Below are 26020 nucleotides of genomic sequence, written 5' to 3' on the forward strand. Positions count from 1 at the left end.
CTACGTGCTGGGAATCTGAATACGTGCAGCTTCACACAGAGTCAATTAGGAGTTTGGCTGACAGCCAAGACATTGTAAAGGAGTAAAATCTGCCTAGAGATATAGAGACCTGGAGACAGCTCCCTCATTGGTCAAGCTCACTCAAAGGAATAATGATTTATGGCCTACAGACTGGAATGTGTTAGTAGAGTGTTGAGAGTTAAGAGTTAGTGTGAGAGTCGTGTGGTGAGAGAGCTAGTTAAAGATCCGTGTTCTGTTCTGTTCCTGTAAATAGTAACTTGAAGTCCACTGTATATAATAAACACCTATAAGTAACAAGTTACTGGTTCCTCTTCATCCATCCTGCCTGCAACCGATTGCTTTCGTGAACTCTGCGTATATGTCTGCTAAGGTCTGGCTAAGGTCCTGCCACAGGTCAAAAAGTTGCAAAACACCAATACTACGTCCCTTCCCTTTAAGAGTGGAGCCCAACATGGTACGTGCTGCCCACATGCAGAAGCCGTGGTGATTTCAGAATTCCAAACTTCTCGCATGTCAGAGCTGCTGGTTTAAGCTTGATCACCCACTTCCACTGATAGGCAACACACAAGACAGTATTAATTAAAGTCTGGGAAGTGCTTGCATTTGACTGAAGAAAACTGCACCCTCTAGTGTTTGTGTGCTGGTGGTGTTTCACCATTACAAACCAGTGAAAACTCCTGGAATACAGCAAGCTACCTTATAGCAGATCAGATGGATTCATCTAGCTAGCTCAGGCATAGGCAAACTCGGCCCTCCAGATGTTTTGGGACTACAACTCCCATCATCCCCGACCACTGGTCCTATTAGCTAGAGATGATAGGAGTTGTAGTCCCAAAACATCTGGAGGGCCGAGTTTGCCTATGCCTTAGCTAGTTCATCACTGCCAGCTCTTCATAGTCTCAGATACAGGTCTTCCCTATCACCTGCTATCTTATCTCTTTTAAACTCAAATATGTCAGACTGAAACTGGGACCTTCTGCATGCAAAGCAAGTATTCTAACCCTGAGCAATGGCCCCTTCTCTTACCACTGTCAGCAGATTCTGTTGCCCCGGACTCTCCCTCTGAATCAGAATAGAAGGGCTTCTCAACTTTATCCTTCCGCTTCTCGCGGCTAGTGCACTTGGTCCATTCTGGAACCTGGCCAGAGCAGAGGGAAAAAGAGAGAGAGAGAGAGAGAGAGATTTCACTACACAGAAGTGAGCACATTAAAACGGCCTGCATGTGAATGAAATGGGACCAGAAAGAACAGCCCAGAAGAATGAGAGACTTAGATCCACATCATACCAAAGGGAGTTAATTTTTTTCTGCATCAGACAAAATAAAAAATAAGTGTGCAATGTCACACTGTAGCATGCAATGTGCTTGTTTGCTGCAACTGAAGGCAGGTTGTTTAATGCCATGTGTGCACAAGGTGAAACAGAGAAACATGCAGTTGTTGCACATAAGGAGTGCACATGGCATATGATGTGCACTTTCTACGTGGCATTGATATCCATGTAGGAATATAGCCTTCTATGGAGCAGCCCTCAGAAGGGTGAGCCAAGATGAGTCAAGGTTTTCGGAATCCTGCTTGATGCACTCAAAGCGCGCATGGCTCTATGGCAGGAAATTCACAGGTTGAGCCAGCTAGTCCCACTCATGGACAGCAACTGCAAGAACTTTGCCACAACGGCAGTTGTTTCCAGGGAGAAGCCTATTGTTTGTGCTAGCATTTGCAGTGACAGCACAAATCCAATTCACGAATGCACAGAATGTGGTTCATGATACACCTGGGTTTTTGCTATTTTATATCTTTATTGATTTACAGTACTTGTGTATTGACTGCAGCTTTACTTTCTTTTCTTTTCTCTTAATCTGTTCACTGCTTCGGGGGCCTTAGCTAAAAAGTGGTATATCAATAAACTGATGGTGATGATAATATCCGGGTGGGAATCACTGCAGCAAAGCACAGCCTGTCCAGGTTCTGGTGCAACACAGGAACTTGCATATTACACCAAGATCAAAGTACTACATCTCCTGTGACTGACTGCAGCTGTCCAAAATCTTCCTCATAACCTGCAACCTGACCCTTTTAACAGGAAATGGCAAGGACTAAATCTGGGTCATTCTGCACAGAAAGTTATAGCCTTTCCCTAAGGCCTGCTCTGGTGAGATGGCCGGAAGAAGACATGTGTACAGTGGTACCTCAGGTTAAGTACTTAATTTGTTCCAGAGGTCCGTTCTTAACCTGAAATTGTTCTTAACCTGAAGCACCACTTTAGCTAATGGGGCCTCCTGCTGCCGCCGCTGCGCCAGAACACGATTTCTGTTCTCATCCTGAAGCAAAGTTCTTAACCCGAGGTTCTATTTCTGGGTTAGCGGAGTCTGTAACCTGAAGCATATGTAACCTAAAGCGTATGTAACCTGAGGTACCACTGTACATGTACCTAGAGTTTCTGCATCCTATCTTCCCTCCACTTTAGAGTAGCAAACATGAGTTGATTCTATTTTCTCCTCACAACAACCCAGTGAGGTAGGTTCCATCTAAGGGAAGGAAGCTGTAGCAAGTTCCATGGCTGAGTAAGGCCTTGAAATGATTTCCTCCGCTCCCTGCTGATCTACACCCAGGACTGGACCATATATCACCTGACCCTGCTGGCTCACACTTCTGGCGACGGCAGAATTGTTTGAAAGCCTCAAGGCAATTTGTCACCCAGTTAAATGCAGCTTAGCTGTTCAACGGATTCCTTAAAATTGGGTTAGATTTGCAGTGGGGTAAAACCAAACAGTTCAGCAGCAAAAATAAATAAATGCACACACATCATGGAAGTCACCATCTCAGAAAAAGCATTCCCTCCCAGGTGAGAGGGAACATGAGAATACCTTTGCTAAGATTGTGTTTGCCACCTGCTGTTTTTGAAAGGGGCGATCTTTAGCTGATCAAAAGGCATATCAGTCCATTAGTCCTAACAGGTCAATTAAAGGTTAGTTTGAACACACTGCACGCACAGTCAGAGCTACAGTGCAGAGAAGAAAACTGGAGGAGGAGGAGGAGGAGGAAGAGGAAGGAAATAGCAGCATGAGAGCAAGAGGGGAAGAGCATCACTGCACCAGCAAACACCACCTCTATCCGCTCGCCCAGCAGCCCAATGTTGCTTTCTATGGGGCCGACTGACTCTTCCTGAGGAGGGGCGAAAAAGCAGGGGTGTGGGTAAGATTCACAAGAGCTGGATCAAGCTAAAGGCCCATTAAGCCGAGCATCCTGTTTTCACAATGGCCAACCAGATGCCTGTGGCAGCTGTGAGGAACCCTCCAGATGTTCCTGAACTACAATTCCCATTCACCATTGGCCATGCCTGCTGGGGTGGATGGGAGTTGCAGTTCAGCAACTTCTGGAGGGCCGCCAATGGTTCCCTACCTTTGGCCTATGGGAAGTCCACATTCAGAGTGGTCCACACTCAAGGGCCTTCACAGTGGTGGGGTCCTCCCTGTGGAACACCCTCCCATCAGATGTCAAACAGATTAACAACTATTTGACTTTTAGAAGACATCTGAAGGCATGTTTTCAATGGCTGGTGCTTTATTGTGTTTTTAATATTTTGTTGAGAGCCGCCCAGAGTGGCTGGGGCAGTAGCAGGAACAACAACAACTTTTTTCAGCTGGAACTCGCCAGAACTTTCAGGTGGGCACATTGCCATTCTAAGAGAACAAAGGAGGCATTCATGGCGAATTCCGGCACCTCTTTTTCTAGAAAAACTGTACTACTACTACTACAACAGGTGAAACTCGAAAAATTAGACTATCGTGGAAAAGCTCATTGATTTCAGTAATTCAACTTAAAAGTTGAAACTAATATATGAGGTCGACTCATGACATGCAAAGCAAGATATGCCAAGCCTTGATTTGTTATACGGGTGAAACTTGAAAAATTAGCATATCATGGAAAAGTTCCTTTATTTCCATAATTCAACTTGAAAGGTGAAACTAAAACATGAGATAGATTCATGACATGCAAAGCAAGATATGCCAAGCCTATATTTGCTATAATTGTGATGATCATGGTGTACAGCTGGTGAAAATCCCAAATTAACCATCGCAGAAAATTAGAATATTCAAGGACATATGCAAAACAAGAATTGCAAATGGAGCAAGATTGGACCTCTGAGAAGTGGAAACACATCTCGCTTTGCATGTCATGAGTCTCATATATTAGTTTCACCTTTTAAGTTGAATTACTGAAATAAATGAACTTTTCCATGATATTCTAATTTTTCAAGTTTCACCTGTACTACTACTACCACTACTACTACTATAACCATTGTAAGGAAGGCAGGGCCATTGCCTTGGCAGCCATTGTCAGCAAGGGCTGGTGACTCCCTTTCGGGTGCAAAGGGCTGGCAAGCCATTTCACAATGTTTCTCAGAGAAACGCCAGCTTTCCCATTACTCCTAGGTAGAGGGGAAGCCAATACCTCCACGTTGCGCACGGATGGGTCAGGAGCTTCGCTGGGCCAGTCCGGGAGCTCCTGGTAGCCTACGGCCTTGGCATTGAGGAGGTGCGAAAGCGAGCCCAGCTGGAAGTGGTCACGGTCTGCAAGGAGCAGCAAAGCATCAGCATCCGCACAGGCCCACCCAACAGCGCCACCTCCCTGCTACCCGTGGCCCTTCGTTAGGCAGAGTGATTTGAGTAAAGCAGGTGGAGCCCAGAGAGAACATAAATCCTGATAATAATTTAAACTGGTCAAAAACAGTATAAAATGCGAGGAGAAACAAACAGAGGGGGTTCGTTTTATTTACAGGCCTAATTCATAGCATGGAGACGTTCAACAACTACACTAAGGGGGGGGAAACTCCCACAGAACTACACAACCAATCAGAGCATGAGTTACCTCAGCAAGGATCATGCCTGTTACTAGGCAACACCACCCAACACCCCTCTTGGTTGGCTAACTATAAATTCTCTTTTTAAAAAATGATTTTCAATTTTATACATTTACAATCATTTTAACATTTTGAAACTCGACTTCCCTTCCCCTCTTTCTGCGGTTCCTTAATTTTTTATATTTTCTGCATATTCCAAATTAACTTACTCATTTATTCATCTATAAATTCTGTTTATATAACTTGTAGGTTAATTCTGAATGAGAACCGATTTCTCCCTGCTGTGCTACCAGCAACACAGCCATTACCTGTTCCCTCGGCTCCTCCTTTTATACACGGCACCTCACTCTACCTTTGAAAGAGGACTCCAGGATCGGGGCGGGCTTTTGGGCCAGGAAGAGCTTCTTGGCGTACTTGTTGAGGGCGCCACTCTTCTCGGTGGGCACAATGAGCTGGCGGATGAAGCGGGCACGGTCCCGGATGTCGTAATTCTGGTCGTACTTGGCCAGGTTCAGCACATACTGGGTCAGCAGTTTGCTCTGTGGCAGAGAAGACCGCATTGCACAAGAGGAACTGGGCCCTGGCAAAGAGTTGGGCAAGCCAGTGGCCTCCCCAACAGTCTCTTAGGCCGGAGGCAGAAAACAAACCAATACAGAACTGCAGCAAAAAAGGGCGCTTTAAAAAAAGATGCATTCATGGGATTGCTTCCTTGAGTATTTTAATTATGAATATTTAAATTTTAATGTTGGTGCGACTGGTTTTTTTACCTTGCAAATTTCTTAGAAGCCTATTTCGGCATTAAGAAGTATGTTAAAATAAAATAGGGGCATAACAGAATATTATAATAATAATAATAATAATAATAATAATAATAATAAGAAGAAGAAGAAGAAGAAGAAGAAGAAGAAGAAGAATTTATTATTTATACCCTGCCCATCTGGCTGTGTTTCCCCAGCCACTCTGTGCGGGTTCCAACTGAATATTAAAAATATGGCGCTCAAGTGAATTCTTGCACCTATGGGGCATGTCCTTTGCCTCTTGCTCCCCCCACAACACAAACACAAGTCAGTCCACACAGTCGGATCAGTTTTTTCGTGTCCAAATAAATTGGCATGGCCACCTTAGATTCACTAATTTCAATGGGTCTACTATGAACTGAGCTCAGGGGTGGGGAATCTCAGACCTGGAAGCCAAATGTGGCCCTCCAAGCCTCTCTAACTGGCCCTTGGAACACTGCCCAGGACACACCCTCCTCACGCGTATTCCCTGGCTGGAATGTATCCCTGTACTTGAACAATGCTTCTTGCTTGCCTGGAAGGAGTGGTGTGTGTGTGTGTGTGTGTGTGTGTGTGTGTGTGTGTGTAGAAACCAATTTATATAAAAAAAGATGGATGTCTTTTGAAAACCAGCACCGTTCTGAAGCTTCAGTTCTTGTTCTTGCTGCTCTGTGTTTTGTGCAACCCCCCTTTTGCGTGGAGCTGGGAGAGAGGAGGAACGGCCCCAGCGGAAACAGATAGATCAAAGGTAGGACCTTCTTGGTGACAGCCCCCTGACTGTAGCCCCACTGATTGTGGGTTGCCCGTCTTATGGAACTCACCTGGGACCTACTTTTTGGTGCCACATTATTTTCCTGTGTTTTTGCACAAATTATATTTTAATGCCACTCTTGCTGTTTTTACAGCTGCTGGATGTGTGGGTTTTCATTATTTCTATCACACACATTCAGTCGCTAGAGAATTGGGAAATCTATTTATGTCGAGAAAGGTGGGAAAGAGATGTTCTGAAATAATACATAAATAACATTACGTGTGTTAAAACTTAACTGGCTGGGTCTTGTTTCAGAGCCGCGCTCCAGAGGTGCTTAGAGAATCTCAGAAGCACAGTGGCAAAATGAGTCCCAGGCTTCATCTCCAGCTCTGGGGAGGTGAATTGCCCAAGTCACTTAAGACTCTGTGGCCTGCCCACCCACCCTTCCTCCCTCTCTCAGACACCTTTGTCCTCTATCCAGGCAAGCAATAGACATTATAGGATTCCAGGAAGACAAAAAACTCAACGCGTATGTGAAACAGGGCCACTGGAGAGTTTGGAGGGTCAAGTAGAGGCTTGGAGGGCCACATTTGCCCCAGCCCCAAGTCCAAAGTTCCTCTGCCTTGAGATGATTAACACCTTCAGCACAAAACCAGAGGTAAAGGGTAAAGGGACCCCTGACCATTAGGTCCAGTCGCGGCTGACTCTGGGGTTGCGGCGCTCATCTCGCTTTATTGGCCGAGGGAGCTGGCGTACAGCTTCTGGGTCATGTGGCCAGCATGACTAAGCCGCTTCTGGTGAACCAGAGCAGTGTACGGAAACGCCGTTTACCTTCCCGCCGGAGCGGTACCTATTTATCTACTTGCACTTTGGCGTGCTTTCGAACTGCTAGGTTGGCAGGAGCAGGAAACTGCTAGGTTGGCAGGAGCAGGGACCGAGCAACGGGAGCTCACCCTGTCACGGGGATTCGAACCACCGACCTTCTGATCAGCAACCATCGACCTTCTAACCCACAGCATATACTGTATATACTGTAACCAGTTACAGTATATTAAATATGTGCCCTTGGCATGCAGACAGCAATCCTACCCACCCTGCTAATTGCATTCAACGGGAAAGCTGCCACTCCTATTTAATTCTCGGAAAGATCTTTACCTGCTTGGAGTTGGTCAGGTAAAGCTTGGCTGCCAAGTTGATGACCTGCAGCTTCACAATGTCCTCCTCGCTGGTGAAGGACTTGGCCATCTTACGCAGCACATCAGGGGCAATCTTGGGCACATGCTCACAGTACTCGCCGATCAGCCATAAGATGCTGGCACGAGCCATGGGTACCTATGCAGAAGAAACAGCACTGCGTCTTCTCTTGAGATCCCCGGATCAGCCTTTCCCACTCCCCCCCCACCCTTTCCTCATCAGAGCCCAAACATCAGGAGAGCATCTTCTGCCAGCTCAGGCCCCCACCTGGATGTTGTCGGTCAGCTTTGCCATGTGCTTGATGATCTCGCTGTGCTGAGACGGCTGCATCTGCAGGAGTTTCTTAATGACAACCACAGACTCGGCCACAACCAGCTCTAAGTAACAGGATGGGGAAAGTGTTAAGGCTGCATGCAAGGAGGCTCAGCCTGCCTCTCATCTCCCCAGTGGCCGTGTTCCTTTTGTAGAATCACAGAGCTGAAAGGGACCTCAAAGAGTATGTTGTCCAACCCTCTGCTGACACAGGAAATCCACTCCTACAGGAACCCTGATAGGTGGCCTTCCAGCCCCCGATTAAAAGCAACAAAAGCAACCAAGTTTGTAGACCTCATGACTGTGCCCTGGGCAATCTCAGGGGTGTGTAGCCCATCTCACAGCCATAAGGTAGAGCTTCAGTGCTCCACATAGTTCTGCTCCAATAAAAATTTCACAAACTATATGCCAACGTGTATACTAAGAATGGAGCTCTTGCGTTTCAAGCCACCACCCTCTGGACCACACGCCCCTATTTTCCTAGCTATACCGCACTGAAAAAGGGCTCTCACCATCTCGGTTGGACAGCAGCTGCACAAGGCCATTGAGACATGTGTCACGCACTTTGCCAATGTTGGTGGCGCAACGGCCAATGGCCTGGATGGTGGCTGCCACGAAGTCTTTGTCCATGCTCCGGATGTAAGTCTGCAGGAACAGAAAGACACAAGGAGCTGTCTGGGAATGTCCATGCGGAGATGGGTGTGGCTGGACCTGTGCCATGCGGGCTGCATGCTAGCCCCCAAATGCCCCCTAATTATAATGGGAGAGACCATAGCTCAGTGGCAAAGCTCATGTTGTGCATGCAGAACCTCCCTGGCATCAGGTGAGGGAGAATACCCTAGCCTGAGACTGTAGAGCATGGCTGCCAGTCGGAGGCCCGCTGTGGGTTTTTTTACAAGTACTTTGCGAGTAAGGCCACTAGCCTTCATAGCAATCTCGGTGCCACATCCATGCTCACTACAGCACCTGCAAACTTCCTGGGATCCGTTTCAGTTGACGTGGCCTGGTGAGGTGCACAAGTTTCGTGTCACTCAGGAAAAGGTCTCCTAGAACCCTTCACCTCTTGGCTTATTAAAGCTTGCTAAGCGGGCATGTCTGAGTGGACACAGAGTGTGGTCAATGCATCCTTGCGGGAGGAAGTGGTCCTGGCCATCCTGAAAGATGGCGATCCAACCACTTTTGAAAAAGCTTATGACAACTACTGCCCGGTCACAAATGCCAGCTTTTCAGAGGAGGTGATCAAGAAGTTTGTGGCGTAGCAATTGCAGGTGCTCTTAGACGCAACAGATTTTCTTGAACCTTTTCACTCTGGGTTCAGGTCGGGTTATGGGCCTGAATGGGCCTGAATGGGATGACCTTGATTGGGAGATGAACAGGAAGAACGCAACCCTCTTTTTCTTGCTTGATCTCTCAGAGGAGCATTGGCCATGGTACCCTTCTGAGCCAACTGAGAGGGGCGGGTATTGGAGGCACTCCTCCACAGTAGTTCCAATCCTATCTCCAGGGTGAATAGGACTGGGTGGTAATAATAATAATAATAATAATAATAATAATAATAATAATAATAATAATAATAATATTTATACCCCACCCATCTGGCTGGGCTTCCCCAGCCACTCTGGACGGCTTCCAAAAAATATTAAAATACTGTAATACATCAAACATTAAAAGCTTCCCTAAACAGGGCTGCCTTCAGATATCTTCTAAAAGTCTGGTGGTAGTTGTTCTCTTTCACATCTGGTGGGAGGGTGTTCCACAGGGCGGGTGCCACTACCGAGAAGCCCTCTGCCTGGTTCCCTGTAACTTGGCTTCTCGCAGTGAGGGAACTGCCAGAAGGCCCTCAGTGCTGGACCTCCGTGTCCGGGTAGAATGATGGGGGTGGAGACACTCCTTCAGATATACTGGACCGAGGCCGTTTAGGGCTTTAAAGGTCAGCACCAACACTTCAAATTGTGCTCGGAAACGTACTTATCCTTTGCCCCCCTGGCAGCTGTGCTTTGGGGTGTGGCAGTGCACCATCCTTATTACCAGAGCTGTTTTAACATCTATATGAAGCTGCTGGGATTGGTCATCAGGAGATTTAGGATGAGGTCTCATCCACATGCTGCTGCTGACCTAGTTCTACTTCTGTTTGAATCAGGAGTGGGTGTGAAGTGGTGGACTGGATGATGGCTGGTTAAGGGGCTGAATCCTGGCAAGATGGAGATGCTGTGGGCAGGTGATTCCCAAACCATGATAATGAGTCAATTGCCAGCTGTGGATGGGGTCGTACTCCCCATTAAAGCAGGTTTGCAGTCTGGAGGAGCTCCTGGATCCATCTGTGTCACTAGAGTCCCAGGTGGCCTTTGGAATTCTATCCCCTGGCATATTAGACAGACACCATCTCTGTTGCCTTTTCAGTGTCTACTGGATACCTTCCACTCCCAACAACTTTTTCAGCAGAGATCTTTCCCCATCTGCATTTGTTTTAAAGTTTGCACATTATTTTAAATGTTTCTTTTATGGTTTAATCACTTCTTGTTTGCTACCCTGGGCTCCTTTGGAAGGAAAGGTGGGGTATAAATTAAATAAATAAAAACAACAGTCAGCGCTGGACTAAATAGGACAAAACTATCTGAGCTGTTATAAGGTGTCTTCCTATGTTTCCTAGGCAACTTAGACCTTAGAGTTTTCTTTTTGGGTATGCAGTTACACTGGCAATGCCCATTCAGTAAGGCACATGGCATTATACTGGTCGAAAAGTCACTGTAAAATATGCAGGCTACCCCCTGTCTTCATTTCCTCTCCTATATACTATATGTCTGTATCTAGCTTTTTATTTCTTATAACATGCATGAATTGTGCTCTAGTGCTCTCTCACACTCTTGCTCTCCCAGGCATGGGGAACCTTAAGCTCTCCAGATGTTGCTCTTGTCATCCCTGGCCACTGGCCATGCTTGCTGCAGCTGATGGGAGTTGTAGTTCAGCAACGCCTAGAGGGCCAAAGGTCCCCCACACCTGCTATAAACAAAGAAAAGCAAATAAATTAGAGAGTTGCAAAAATAGAACAGAAGTCAACCCCTGTTCAAGGACAGCTAGATTAAGGGCACCTTTAATGGTCTTTAAGATAAACTTTGGAATCACAACAGCTGGGATACAGCTCCGAGAATTCCACCCTTTTCTCTTTCCTTAAGCCGCATTTCTGTGACTTCCAGGAGACTCAGCTAATGAAACTGTACAGTCTTCCCTAATGTGCCAAAAACAAAGTCCCCTTATCACCAAAGTCTCTTTCTAATGACCTCATTCACAACCCTTTAAGCCAAGATAAGAAAAATAGAAATTTCTTGATTTGAAGCAGTCTGCCCTGTGATTATAGGCTGCTGGGGACAAACAACAAGGCATAGCTAGTTTATCTTGGGATGGTAAAGCAGTTGTGACTGTTCCTGGACTGGGATACCTTGGTCATAGCAGTTTAGCCACTGGTAACTTCAAGACTGGATTACTGCAGTGCATTCTATGTGGGGCTTCCCTTGAAGTTGATCTGGAAGCTGCAGTTAGCGCAGAATGCGGGCAGGATTGAAATTCTGCCAGCATATAATGCCTCTTCTCAAACAGCTGCACTAGCTGTCAGTGTTACTGGGCCAAGTTCAAGGTTTTACTATATATATATATCCCTTTGTAGCTTAGCTTGGGACCAATTTACTTAAGACAGCATCTTGCCCTATGTGTGTCTAGTCCATTGCCTTGATCTGCAGAACCTGCACTTTTACGAGTGCCACACAACGCTCTTCCAGATTTGCAAGAAATTGATATTTGGAACTCCATGCCTGTTGCCATTAGCCAGGTACCCCTCACTTTAGATGCAAGCGGAAAGTTTTTTTTTAATTCACCAAGATTACAAAGACATGTAATTTAGTTGTCTGTCTTAGTTTTTGAAGTGTTAATGATTTTATTTGTGGTTTTAATAATTATTTTAAGGGTAGTTTAAAAAACAAAATATTTTGTGGATTTTAGCTGGTCACTGCCAGAATCAATACACTGGATCAGATGAATTCTCACACCACATCCACAGTATGCATTTAAAGCAGTGTATCACTTTTTAATGTACAGTACAAATGGGGCCTTTGTGTAATGTAATTCTTGAATTTTAAAATTGGATGCAATAATATGGCTTGATGAATTCAGTGGCATTCAAACAAAAACCCAATTTAAAGTCAAATGCTCCATCTTAACTGGGTTACAAATGCAATGTGAGAATACGTTTGAGGTTGAATCCTGACAAGACAGAAGTACTGTTTTTGGGGGACAGGGGGTGGGCTGGTGTGGAGGATTCCCTGGTCCTGAATGGGGTAACTGTGCCCCTGAAGGACCAGGTGTGCAGCCTGGAAGTCATTTTGGACTCACAGCTGTCCATGGAGGCGCAGGTCAATTCTGTATCCAGGGCAGCTGTCTACCAACTCCACCTGGTACGCAGGCTGAGACCCTGTCTGCCCGCGGACTGTCTCGCCAGAGTGGTGCATGCTCTAGTTATCTCCCGCTTGGACTACTGCAATGTGCTCTACGTGGGGCTACCTTTGAAGGTGACCCGGAAACTACAACTAATCCAGAATGCAGCAGCTAGACTGGTGACTGGGGGCGGCCGCCGAGACCACATAACACCGGTCTTGAAAGACCTACATTGGCTCCCAGTACATTTCCGAGCACAATTCAAAGTGTTAGTGTTGACCTTTAAAGCCCTAAACGGCCTCGGCCCAGTATATCTGAAGGAGCATCTCCACCCCCATCGTTCTGCCCGAACGCTGAGGTCCAGCTCCGAGGGCCTTCTGGTGGTTCCCTCATTGCGAGAAGCAAAACTACAGGGAACCAGGCAGAGGGCTTTCTCGGTAGTGGCTCCCGCCCTGTGGAACGCCCTCCCACCAGATGTCAAAGCGATAAACAACTACCTGACATTCCGAAGACCTTAAGGTAGCCCTGTTCAGGGAAGTTTTTAATGTTTGACATTTTAGTGTATTTTGGTCTCTGTGGAAGCTGCCCAGAGATGGGCGGGGTACAAATAATAAATTATATATTTATAATTTAAATATATAAATAATAATAATAATAATAATAATAATAATAATAATTATTATTATTATTATTAATGTTGATGGCTTGTTTTGGGCAGGTGATGTGCTTTGACCTTCCTGTGGGTTAGGAACTAGGTTTTGTCGCTGAGGATGCTAGGAATTTAGCAAGTATAAAGGCATTCCTGGCTCTGCACATATTGCTCCACCTCCAGCTCCTTTGCTAAGACCTTCCTCCAGCCCATTAGTCATGCTATACCTGGAACTCACGCAGGATGGTGGAGATGTTGGTCTCGTTTGCAAGGTTGGTTAGAACTTCCAGCTAGCAAGGCAGAAGAGAAAAAGGAGGAGTTACTCTAGGCGACAACAAAAAACAAAAAAGCTGTTATTTTCAGTGCAGCCTAGCACCCATCTATGGCTGCATCTCACACACCTTGAGGATCTTGATCTGGGTGGGGTCTGTGGATCTGATGTAGAAGCTTTTCAGGTATGGTTCAAACATTCCCTGCAGAGAGAAAGAAGCAGGATCAGCAGCAGCAGCAGTAGCATCCTTGGGAAAATCCCATGGTGAGCTCTGGATTTACAGAAGGACCCAGAAAACCACTCTTCAAGCCATCTGGGCTGCTCCCCACCACTGGTTCAAAGGCAGCTTGTACAGCAGAAGCAGCAGCAGTAATGTGGCAGACATCCAGAGTCCTGGCATTTCACGTCTCCCAGCCCAGGTGAATCCCTTAATAAAGGAAACAGGCACTCACCCTGCGCTTGATTGACATGGTGGCCACGTTCTGAAGCACCACATACTGGACCTCACTGCCATAACAAGAGAGACAAGGACTTGTCAACAAGGCAGGGACACTGCAGGATTCATTGCCAGCAGATGTAAAGATGACCACCTTTATTTCTTTAAAGGTTTAGACAAATGCATGAAGCTCAGATCTGCCAATGGTCATTAAGAGACAAAATCAGACCCTCCGTATTCAGAGAGGCAGTATGCCTCTGATTAGTGGCTGCATGGACAAACAATGAGGGAATGCTTCCCCCCCCAGTATCATAGCTGTCAACTTACAGATTTGAAAATAAGGGACCAGCAGCCTCGAAAATAAGGGACCGGCAGCCAAAATAAGAGATTTTAGTCAACCAGCTGAAATACGAAGTTAAAAGGGACCAGACAATTTTGGAGAGCAGCGCCGGTTTTTAGCCCTTCCCTTCGTTTCCAGAGGTTGCTGCCCAAGACACCAGCTGATGAAACACTGCAATTAAATAACTACAAGCAACAACCACTTTTCGATCAAAACAAAGTCCAAGCTACGAAGATGCTGCTGGAGTTCTGTATCTTTTCTCTCGTGCTCCATCTGAAGCTCTCAGTGCCATCAGGTGGGGTGGGAGGAAGGGGGGGGGAAATAGCGCCCACAGATCAGACCATCTATGCTAGTCTACCACTACAAATCTGTGGGGAAAGCGCTTGCAGTCCTTCCTCTGCTTTCCCCCTCTATGGTTAGCCCTTGGAACACCTGCCTGCGCCTCCGCCTCTGCCTCCTCTCTCTGAACTGCTTTCTCTATGGTTGCCCTCGCTCTCCTCTCAAGGCTCCTCAGTCCCGGCGGGGAGGGGCTCCCGGGGGCCGAGGCTGGTGAGAGGAGGCCGGAGGGGGGCGGGCCGGGCAGTCAAGCAACACAGTTGGAGCCTCCCTCCTCCCTGGCCGGCAGGGAGGGAGGGAGAGGAGCTGCTTCCTTTGAAACCCGGGAAATTTAAGGAACATCATCAATAAGGGACAGCAGCGGGACATGGCGCTGGGATAAGGGAGTTTCCCACCAAATAAGGGACGGTTGACAGCGATGCCCAGAATGCTTTGCTTTGCTTGCAAAGTCATCCACAGACGTCTGTCGGTAGTTGCTAAGCCAGAACCATAAGAATGTAGAAACAGCCTGCTGGCACAGGCCAATGGCTCATGTGGGCCAGCATCCTGCTCTCACAGTGGCCAACCAACTGCCCGTAGGAAACCTGCAAGCAGGACCCAAGCACAAGAGCTCTTTCCTCTCCCTGCGGTTTCCAGTCTCTGGTATTCAGAAACTTGACTGCCTCTGAAAAGCTACAGAAACCCCCAAGTTCAGGCAGAGCTTTGTGGTAATCCACAAAGTACATCTCTCTGAAACAGGGCTAGCCTTTTGGACTACAACCCCCATGATCACCAACCATTAGCTATGCTGGCTGGCGCTGGTGGAAGTTGGAGTTCAACAGCATTTGGGTCCTAAGGCCCCAGTCCTGCCCTAGGCAGTTGAGGGCGCTATGTTCGTTACTGTTACATTTATAGTGCACCTTCCTTCCTTCCAATTTTTTTTAATTAAATTTTTCAAGAAATAGAAATTAACCAAAGAACAATACATAACACTATAAACACACTAATGTACATATTTTCCAAAATGAAAACTAATAAAAAAAGAAAAGGAAAAATAGAAGATATAAAGAAAAAAGATGAAAGAAAAAATTCTTTTCATAACCTGAAATATTACCAAATTCTTGCTTCAAATACTGCAATATATAAATCTTAGTTAAAATATTATAAAAGACTTCCACCGCATTCACCACACGTCTCTTAGCTGTCTTGCTCGCATTTACATCTGTTCTTCAATCATTTCCCTTCCTTAGATTCTTTCATAATCTTTATGTTCTCTGTATTCTTCACAAGGTTAGTCTAGACACAACCAAACTTTCGTATTTGAGCCCTGCTTGTATAAATAATCTTTTAAACATTTCCATTGTTTCTGAATTAAAATTTTTGACTTATGCCTTATTAAATCAGCCAATTTTGCTAACTCCAGGTACTCACAAAGTTTACTTAACCATTCCCCCTTTGTTGGAATATAATTTCCTTTCCAATGACTGGGTACCAACATTCTCGCTGCCGTTGTTGCGTACAGAAATATGTTAATTTTATCTTTGGGAATATCCTTATTCAAAATTCCTAATAAATATGCTTCTGCCCAGTGAACCTTCATTTCAATGAGCTCAACGTGCTATGCATTGTCTCCTTCCTCTCCATTTTACCTTCCATACAACCCTGCGAGGTTGAGTTAGAGGTTAGTGTTATGTACTGAAGTTCTCACCCTGGGCCAGCAGGGGGATACTGTAGATAGTTCAGGTCCACATATGCAAATAAGGGATCGAAAGTGACGTTCAGTGATTGGATAGTTACAGAAAATTGTTACTGCTGCGTTCTAGTGGAGCTCTATATAAGCAGGCTGGCTGAACCCTTCAGTTCAGTTCAGTTCTGTGAATAAACAAGAGCTGTTTGAAGAATCACTGTGTCGTCTGATATGTTCACCCACAACTTAACACTGGCGACAAAGATGGGATCGATGGACAACAGAGCACAGCCAGATGCAGCCACCCTCTGAGCGGAGCTGAATCACTGAGCTGAAACACCGAGCGAAATCACTGAACAGAACCAATTCAGAGCTGACTGTTCTGGCTAGAGCACTGTGTTCCATCCATCGCCTCCACATCGGCATCGGAACCATTGGCTTCACTTGTGCCTCTACCGCCATTTGCGCCAGCCTCTGAATCGTAGGACTCCTACCTCGCTCGGTTCACTGCTACCTCCAAGTGCCCAACTTATTTAAAGGACTATGTTGTTGGACATGTAATACTGTTGGTCTAATGGAAGCAGGTGAAATGTAACCGATATGCTTTTGTGCCTAATTGAACCATTACGTGTAGTGCTGTATATAAGGAAACCATTACGATTGTAACTAATGCCGTATCTCGGTGGGGAGGGGTGTTATGTACTGAAGTTCTCACCCTGGGCCAGCAGGGGGATACTGTAGATAGTTCAGGTCCACATATGCAAATAAGGGATCGAAAGTGACGTTCAGTGATTGGATAGTTACAGAAAGTGGTTACTGCTGCTCTATATAAGCAGGCTAGCTGAACCCTTCAGTTCAGTTCTGTTCTGGCCTGTGAATAAACAAGAGCTGTTTGAAGAATCGCTGTGTCGTCTGATATGTTCATCCATAACTTAACAGTTAGGCTGAGGGTCTGCAGCTGGCCAAGGTCACCCAGCAAGCTTCACTGCAGAGCGGGTATTTGAACTCTGGTCTCCCAGGTCCTAGTCCAACATCCCAACCACTACACCAAATTGGCAAGGGAATTTTGGAATTGTAGCTCTGTATTGGTTTTCGTCTGGCTCTGTTCACTTGCCTGGCCATTGACTCATCTCAACACTTAGATATCCAGCTATATTCTAGAAAAAGACACAGGCTGGCTAGAACCCTGAACAGGATTGTGCCACACTGCAATGTTTTGTTGCAGATCTCACACGTCCCTTGCAGACACAGCAAATATAATGAACCGTAGTCAAGAGCTTAGCTGGTTTCCTAAACGCTCACAGAAATGCTCTTCCCTGTCCTTGGGATGTTTCCAAGTAAGAGGGAGCAGCTTCAGGAAAAGGAAAGAGAGAGAAAAGGAGAGAGAGAGAGACTAGAAGGAGGGGAGGCGTTTGCATACCTGTGGCTCCGGAGAAGACGCACCAGTGCCTTAGCGATGACCCCAACTTCAGCCTTTGGAGCAAGGTGGAAGTAGAGCTGAGCAACAGACATCACTACCTGCAGAGAGAAAGGGATTGTGCCACAAGGCCTTGGAAGCAAGGAAACAGGATTCATGTGTGCTTGCTGCATCTACCAGAAAGACTGCCTGCCCCTGTATATAGACCTGGAAGACCACTAAGATCATCTGGCCTGGAAATGGGCAGTTTCTGCCATTGCCCCTGTACTGAGGGATGCCCTTCCCTCTGCTATAATTGAAGTTGCAACCACCTGTTGCTTCAGATGCCTTGTGAAGACTTCTCCTTTTGCTCAGGCTATCCCTGATCCATAAGATCAGACCCGTTTTATGTGTCTGAATCTTCTGGATTTGCTTTACTTGCTACTACATGTCTTTATAGGTCTTTACATTGCTGTTTTACTGGTTTTACATTTCATTTTTGCTTCAATGATATATTGCCTGTTCTTTTTTAGACTGTACACAGCTTAGAGATCTTTGAAACATTAAGCAGGATAAAAAGGTAAAGGGACCCCTGACCGTTAGGTCCAGTCATGACCGACTCTGGGGTTGTGGTGCTCATCTCGCTTTATTGGCCGAGGGAGCCGGCGTACAGCTTCCGGGTCATGTGGCCAGCATGACTAAGCTGCTTCTGGCGAACCAGAGCAGTGCACAGAAACGCCGTTTACCTTCCTGCTGGAGTGGTACCTATTTATCTACTTGCACTTTGATGTGCTTTCAAACTGCTAGGTGGGCAGGAGTAGGGACCAGGCAACAGGAGCTCACCCTGTTACGGGGATTCGAACTGCCGACCTTCTGATCGGCAAGTCCTAGGCTCTGTGGTTTAACCCACAGCGCCACCCGCATCCCTAGATTAAGCAGGATATGTATGCTTTTAAGTGAATAAAATAAAACCCACCACTGGGAGCACTGTTCCAAGCCCCAGGTCGTCTGCACTGGGCCAAAGACCTTTTGCCCCTTCCCCTCTTTTTTGAAAACTTTTCTTACAGAGTAGCTGAGCATGCACAACATGCATCTATACATTTCAATTAAGATATGCAAATTGTATGCAAATCTGCAGAGGGGATGGTGGGCTTTCCTCGCTTGCCCTTGGGAAGATTTGGGTTGCCCTACCCTCCTCTTGCCTGCACCTATTTCAGATATGGTGGTGACAAGGGGAGTTGTCATTCCTAAGGAACTCTGCCTCCCCGCAGGGGAAGCACTGGGAGGTGCTCAAGATGGTGGTTCTCACCGCAGCATTGCGACTCTGCAGCAGGGGCTTGGTGTTGCGCAGAAGCAGGCGGTGGTCAGGGTCCATGACGTACGGCTTGCGCTTCACCAAGGACGCCGGCTCTGCTTTGTCGTCCTTGGAGTCTTCCTCTTCGGAACCATAAAAAGCTTTCTCAGAGCTCTCTTCCAGGAGGGACTCCTGCCAGGAACAAGGGAAGGAGTATGCAGAAATTGCAAAAGTAAGAAATCAAAATACAGCCATACCTCGGGTTGCGAACATGATCCGTGCAGGAGGCACATTCACAACCCGCAGCGTTCGCAGCCTGAACCGCCGTGTCTGCGCATGCATGTGATGTGATTTGGCGCTTCTGCACATGACGTCATTTTGTCCTTCTGCGCATGAGCGAGTGCCAAAACCCGGAAGTAACCCGTTATGGTACTTCCGGGTTTGGCGTGGTCCGCAACCCGAAAACATGTAACCCGCAGCGTTCGTAACCCAAGGTATGACTGTAACAAAAGTTTTATAAAAGAATGGAAATGGTTTGTTTAATATTTACAAATAAACTGTAAACAGATAAGAATATTGGCAGGATTATTGTAACAGCCTGCAGTTTTATAAGAGTATATACTTAAAGTAGATGAATAAATGAGCACATTAAATTAATTTGGATATGCAGAAAATATTAAAAATAAACCTGAGGAACCGCAGAAGGAGGGGGAAGGAAGTCAAGTTCTGAAATGTTAAAATGATTATAAAATTATTGAAATGTATTAAATTGAAAAATCATAAATAATGACAATAAAAAGTACTGTCTACACTGACTGGAAACACCTTTCCAGGCATTCAGGCAGGTGATTCTCCCAGCCCTGCCTGGAGCTGCTGGGGATTAAGGACCTTCTGCATGCAATGCTCTACCACTGAGCTATTAGCTTTCCCCCTAAAAAAATGTATCTGTGTACAGAAAATGCCACCTGCTGAATATAACCAAGGGCTGCACTTGTAGCCTTCTGAGCTACAACATCCATGCCCCAGATTCAGGATAGCTTATCTCCAGAACCCAGGCAAGCGAATGCACAGGCTTCTCTCCTATCTGCTCCACTCACGTTTTGGTTGGGGCTGAGGAACTGGGTGCGAGCATAACGCGTCAGCATGTTGATGATCACCACCTGGCCCCATTCCTCCACGTCAATCAGCAGGTTGCACAGCTTGCGGTAGTTCTTGTGGATAAGGTCAATGCGCTCGGGGCAGACTTCCTCGAAGGCCATCACAACACTGCCAGCCACCAGCTGGCCAAGGGAAACACAAAGAGGAGAAAAGGTTGTTTATGTATGCCACTACTGCGGCCCGTGTTTTGTTAGCCCCAAAATGGAAAGCGAGCGAGGTCCCAACCAAAGAAGAATGGCAACTTAAGCTGACGGAATATGCACAACTTGCAGACTTCACATATAGAATAAGAGAACAAGAACATTTAAAGAAGGTTGGAAAACATTTATTGAATATATGGGAAATAACTGTGTACAGCTGAAAACGCTGGCAGCATTAAGATAAATTCAGCAGTGTAAATAAGTTTTGATGGCTGCAATAATGGAATACTGAATGGTATAGTTTTTGTAAAATACGCAGGGATTTATGATATGTAAAATGAACCGTGGAAAGAGAGGAAAGGAAGTCATGGATATCTTAGGGATGTAAAATGAGTATTTTAAATTGTAAAACAGAAAATTTAATAAAAAATTATATATATAAAAAACAAAGAGGAGAAAATGAGGCGCACCGAAGCAGAGACTGTGCGGGGCTCATGCAACCCCAAAATGAGAGGGTTTGCAGACCTAGGATCTGGGTCACTGAAAGGATGATCCCCCACCTGGCATGGAAACGCAGGTGCCAAGCTGGCAACAAATCAACAGTAAAAAATAGAATGAATAGGCAAGGTGCAGCATCTTTGTATCTCACCCAGCCCTTCACAGGCTAAACTTGGCCAGCCTGCTTAGAAAATTCAGCAACAGCCTTAAGTACTGGGGAGACGGGAGTAGTTGGAGGAAAGAGATCCCGAAATAATAACAATTCCATAGGGTAGTTGTTGGGTGGGTGAGTTGCAGGAAAATCTACAAAAGGAGTCTTGCAGCAGCTTAAAAAACAACATATTTACTATGGTTTTCATGAACTAGACCAAGGAGAGGGAAGCTGTAACTCTACAGTCTTTGTTGGGACTCCAACTCCCATCAGCCCCAGCCAGTAAAGGGTGATGGGAGTTGTAGTCCAAAATCTGGAGGGCAACAGATTCCCCATTGCTGGGTTAGAGAATTGCATTTGACTCTAGTCTATAAAAATGTATGCCATAATAAATTGGTTGGTTTTTAAGGTGTGACAAGACCTTTGCGGGTTTTAGTGCTTTTTAAATTGACGTGTTCACCCCCACTCAAATAAAAAAATGCTTCAGATATGCCCTGCTTACTCACAGTTGTCTTATCTGACAGAAGCTTTTCGATGACCTCTATTAACTGGTCCTTTTGGTCTGAATCAAGGCTGAAAAGAAGAAAGACAAAATCAGTGTCAATAAGTGTTATTATACACTTCAGTCACGAGGTGGTACTCGATTTAGTTGTCTCTGGGGGTCGAGGAAGGTGTATCCTATAGCCTACTGGAGAGAAAATAATTGAGTTATCGTCTAGCTTTCCAACTCGTAAGGTTGAAGCGCAGAAAGCAGGAACGCCATGGTACACATGCGTCCGCACAACAAAACTTTCTCTTCTACAGCCACAGCAGGCAATGTTACTCTCCAACAGTTTGACTTTACCCTCAAAGGTGTACTCTTCCATTGTCTCCTGAGACAGATGGATGCCAACCAACCAAAGGTATCATAACCAGATTTTGCATGATGGCTCCTGAGATGAAGGAGCAGGTTTTCCTCTATGTTTGGAGAGAACTGGATGCCATTTTGAATCAGGAAGTCAAACTGAATCATTAAAAACTGCACCTGATTTTGTTTGTTTGTTTACAATTCCTGAGCAACAGGAATTAGGTCGCGGGTGGCGCTGTGGGTTAAACCACAGGGCCTAGGACTTGCCGATCAGAAGGTCGGCGGTTCGAATCCCTGTGACGGGGTGAGCTCCCGTTGCTTGGTCCCTGCTCCTGCCAACCTAGCAGTTTGAAAGCGTGTCAAAGGGCAAGTAGATAAATAGGTACCGCTCCGGCGGGAAGGTAAACGGCGTTTCTGTGCACTGCTCTGGTTTGCCAGAAGGGGCTTAGTCATGCTGGCCACATGACCCGGAAGCTGTACGCTGGCTCCCTCGGCCAATAAAGCGAGATGAGCGCTGCAACCCCAAAGTCGGTCATGACTGGACCTAATGGTCAGGGGTCCCTTTACCCTTACCTTAGTTAAGCAATAGTGCAAAAGGAGCTTTAGGAAAAGAAAAAGGCACCGTGGAATTCCGGCATGCAAACACAGCATGCTGCTTTCACTTTGCAATAGCACAAATGAATGAAGGTTCTGCAAGTCTGTAAAGGCAGTCTGGGTTCCAGGGCCTTAAAAGGAGGCTGGAAGAAGTGAAAGGAAGAGGCTCCCACTTACCTGTACAGCTTGGGGATGGCATGAGCAGCCGTTTTGCGTACATAGGGGGACATGTCAGAAGCCGCCTCCTTGATGGCTAGCATCATGATGGGCACAATAATGGGCACACGGATGCTGGAGAGAACGCGGAGGGCGCTGGCTCGGATCAGCTGATTGGGATCCTGCGGCAAAGAGGAGGTTTGCATCAGGCACTCAAGCCTAGCACACTTTTTCCACCAGGAAGGGGTTCAGGATAACCTCCATCCCAATAAATCTAAAGCCGGCGTGGGGAACTCCTAGCTCTTCCAATGTTGCTCAGCTGCAATTCCCATCAACCTGCGGACACTGGCCATGCTTGCCATGCCTGATGGGAGTTGTAGTTCAGCAGAAGCTGAAAGGTCAAAGGTTCCTCGTCCCTAAGCCACAACACCATCTGTTCCTGGGAGAGACAACTCCTTGCTAGGGAGGCAAAAGAATAAAACCACTAAGCTGTATTTTACATACAGCTAGGGACACGGGTGGCGCTGTGGGTTAAACCACAAAGCCTAGGACTTGCTGATCAGAAGGTCTGCAGTTCGAAGCCCCACAACGGGGTGAGCTCCCATTGGTTGGTCCCTGCTCCTGCCAACCTAGCAGTTCGAAAGCACGTCAAAGTGCAAGTAGATAAATAGGTACCGCTTTGGCGGGAAGGTAAACAGTGTTTCCGTGCGCTGCTCTGGTTCTCCAGAAGCGGCTTAGTCATGCTGGCCACATGACCCGGAAGCTGTACGCCGGCTCCCTCGGCCAATAAAGCGAGATGAGCGCCGCAACCCCAAAGTCGGCCACGACTGGACCTAATGGACAGGGGTCCCTTTACCTTTGTTTAGCTTGGTTCCTCCTCTTGCCCTCTCCTTACATTAGACCAGAGATGTGGAACCCTTGGGCTGTCCAATGATCCTAAACTTATGCAAGAGTGATTTTTGCATTTTTATATGCTTGCTTTGCTATTGTTCAGTTTTAAATCAATTATTTGTATCCTATGCATTGTGACCAATTGTGAAGGCTTATAGCTTCTAGCAGTAAAAATTCATTCATTCTGTGGCAGAACATCTGTCCTGCTTGCAGAAAGCCTATCTCTAGGTAGGGTTGAAAGAGAGTCTTGCCTGAAACCCTGGAGGGCCACGGCCAGTCGGTGTAGACAAAACTGAGCTAGATGAACCAAGAGTTGACTCTGTGTAAAGCAGCTTTCTGTGTTTCTATATTCACAAGGAACTCTCTCAAGCTACATGGGAGCCAGTTCAATGTCAAATAGCCCAGCAACATCAAGAAGACCCCTTTCCTCCAGATCTCTTTCATGAGGTCTCTCCTTCTGTTCACAAGTGTCATGTTCCCTTCGGTCAAACTCAGCCCTGCCTGGTTGATTTATATCCCAGCAGGAAACCTGAGCTTGTCAACTGAGACACAGAGACCAACTCCCAAGTCTCCTTTGGCAACGATGGTTGTAGAAGATTAAAACCTGACTCACAAAAAGAGCAGCATCTTAGAAAGCCTAGTTTGGCAATCCTGGCAAAGAGAAAATGTTACATGTTTGGGGGGGGCAAGGGGAGGTTCCCCTCTGAAAACACAGAATAATCTAATGATCAAGCTAGATACGATGTTTGCCATGGAGCTTGGCACTGTATAGCAGCCTTTTGTAAAAATGAAAACTAAACAATAGCTGGGAGCAGGGCAGCGATGTTTGGCGGCCATTGGGAGAGGTGGGGGGAAAGGGAGGTCAACAGTAGGTGGCGCTAGAGCCAATGACCAGCAGAATCAACTGATTCTAGTTTGGTTCCATTCTTCTTCCTGCTGAAGAGAACTACCAAGACTTAGGGAAGGAGAAGCTGACAAGCATTGGCAATCCAGCTAACTCTCTAAATAACTATTTGAATTGACCTGGGTCTTGAGTTGCCCAGGTAGTAAGAAGGTAGGGCCTGAAGGAAGGCAGAGTGAGGTTAATGGGGCAATGCTCCATTCATCCAAATGGACCAGCCTCCACTGTCACACACCCAATCAAGCTCCCCACCTCCTGTAATTTGCAAGGTGGAAAGTGCCCACTTTGGACCCCAGGAAGCAGTTTAAGAAGCCTGTCATATAGTCACTCCACCCTAGAGCAACTCTCAATGACAAAAGCAAAGCTTAGGCTCTGCCTCCCCCCAAAAAAGCATCCAACCTTGAGTCCTCTCTGGAAGGTAGAGATGGAGAGCAGGGCCAAATCTTGCTGTTCCTCCGCGTATCGGACCAGGTAAACATACACAAGCTTCTTCACCTGCCAGAGGAAAAGCATCCTTAGTTGGAACTAAGCAAGCCACCAGTTTTTGCTCCCACCCCCCCAACTCTACAATGAAGGCTTTCTGAGTGACAGCAAGGAGGAAGCGCTGATACAGCGAAGCACATTCCATTGGCCTGGAAGAGGGAGGGAAGAGGAAAATAAGCAAAATCCACAATGGTCAAAGGTCAGGGGTGATGGGAACGAAGTTCGAGAGCATCTGGAGGACCACAGTGTCCCACCCTCAATTCAGTACTATGAGCAATGTCTGGCCATTGAAAAAGCACTCCAGGAGAGTGGACTTCTCCCAGAATCCTTTGTGCCACACTTTCCTCAAAACCATCTATTATAGTGCCCAACGTGGTTGCACTTTGGAATCACTTTCAATGCCTAGGGGGAGAGTGGGTGGTCACCTTGTCTCTACAGGGACAGCAATGGCACTTCTAAAACAAAACACTTCTTCCTTTTTTATTTACAGTGGACGCTCGGATTGCGAATGTGATCCATGCAGGAGGCACGTTCGCAACCCGCAGCATTTGCAACCTGCAACACCACGTCTGCGCATGCACAGGTTGCGATTCAGTGCTTCTGTGCATGCACAAAGCGCGATCTAGTGCTTCTGCACATGTACGACCACCGAAACCCGGAAGTAACCCATTCTGGTACTTCTGGGTTTCGGCGGGTCTGTAAACCAAAAAAATGCAACCTGAAGCGTCTGTAACCCGAGGTATGACTGTACTGATTTCCAAAAGGTGCATAAAGATAAATAGAAGACAACTGAATCACAATCTATTTACATGCATTTTACACAGTAATTAACTTAACAGAACACAAAAAGAAATTCAAAACAATTAGAACCAACAATAGAAATAACTAAAGACAAAAGGGAAGGACCCAATGGACTTCCTGTGAGTTCTGGGGCTGTCACAAAGAGGAGTGGGTCACCCTCCATGCAATATGAGATTTTAAGCAGAGACACATTAGTCAATCTTACATGTTGGAGTGGGGGTGGGAAAGAGATGTTCCCTGAGGTAATCAGGACTCAGCCCTATATTAAATCTTAGTACATGATCTCAGCAATCTGTAAAACAACACTGTAAGGGTAGGGCAAGCATTATACGGTAGATTGGACAGGAGTGGAGATGGGGAACTGAACCAGTGACTTCTTGGCTTGTTGCTCCCATTCTAAGCCATGACATTATATCACAAGGAGTCTGTATCCTTCAGGATGTGGCTGGACTCCAGCTCCCATCAGCCCCAGCCAGCCTGACCCATGGGAGCTGTAGTCCAGCAATATCTGGAGGGACACATGTTCCCATTCCTTGCTATTCTAGCTCAAATTACCCGGCAACCTTCTTTCCAGGAAACCACAGCAGTTCTCTGAGAGTCCCTCTGTTGCACAGAAATCAATGCATTAAACAATGTTCAGAGGGCCCCATGTTCTTCCAGACTATCTGTACAA

General features: G+C 46.4%; 1 protein-coding gene across 3 annotated transcripts in view; it reads right to left on the reverse strand.

The window, feature by feature from the left end:
- AP3B2 (adaptor related protein complex 3 subunit beta 2) overlaps positions 1–26020 on the reverse strand; it is a 73707-nt gene that overhangs the window by 20632 nt on the left and 27055 nt on the right. For all 3 annotated transcript variants that reach the window (XM_053364316.1, XM_053364315.1, XM_053364317.1), the window contains exons 4-18: positions 24463–24558; positions 22293–22453; positions 21181–21247; positions 19825–20007; positions 18743–18919; positions 17458–17555; positions 13712–13766; positions 13390–13461; positions 13216–13278; positions 8427–8559; positions 7870–7979; positions 7564–7740; positions 5234–5420; positions 4473–4591; positions 1048–1159 (exon numbers count right to left, since the gene is read on the reverse strand). In XM_053364316.1, the coding sequence (XP_053220291.1) occupies positions 1048–1159; positions 4473–4591; positions 5234–5420; positions 7564–7740; positions 7870–7979; positions 8427–8559; positions 13216–13278; positions 13390–13461; positions 13712–13766; positions 17458–17555; positions 18743–18919; positions 19825–20007; positions 21181–21247; positions 22293–22453; positions 24463–24558 (1810 nt within the window). The remainder of the gene's footprint in view (positions 1–1047; positions 1160–4472; positions 4592–5233; positions 5421–7563; positions 7741–7869; positions 7980–8426; positions 8560–13215; positions 13279–13389; positions 13462–13711; positions 13767–17457; positions 17556–18742; positions 18920–19824; positions 20008–21180; positions 21248–22292; positions 22454–24462; positions 24559–26020) is intronic.

This window comes from Podarcis raffonei, chromosome 14, assembly GCF_027172205.1.
Source record: "Podarcis raffonei isolate rPodRaf1 chromosome 14, rPodRaf1.pri, whole genome shotgun sequence".
NCBI classification, from domain to species: domain Eukaryota; kingdom Metazoa; phylum Chordata; class Lepidosauria; order Squamata; family Lacertidae; genus Podarcis; species Podarcis raffonei.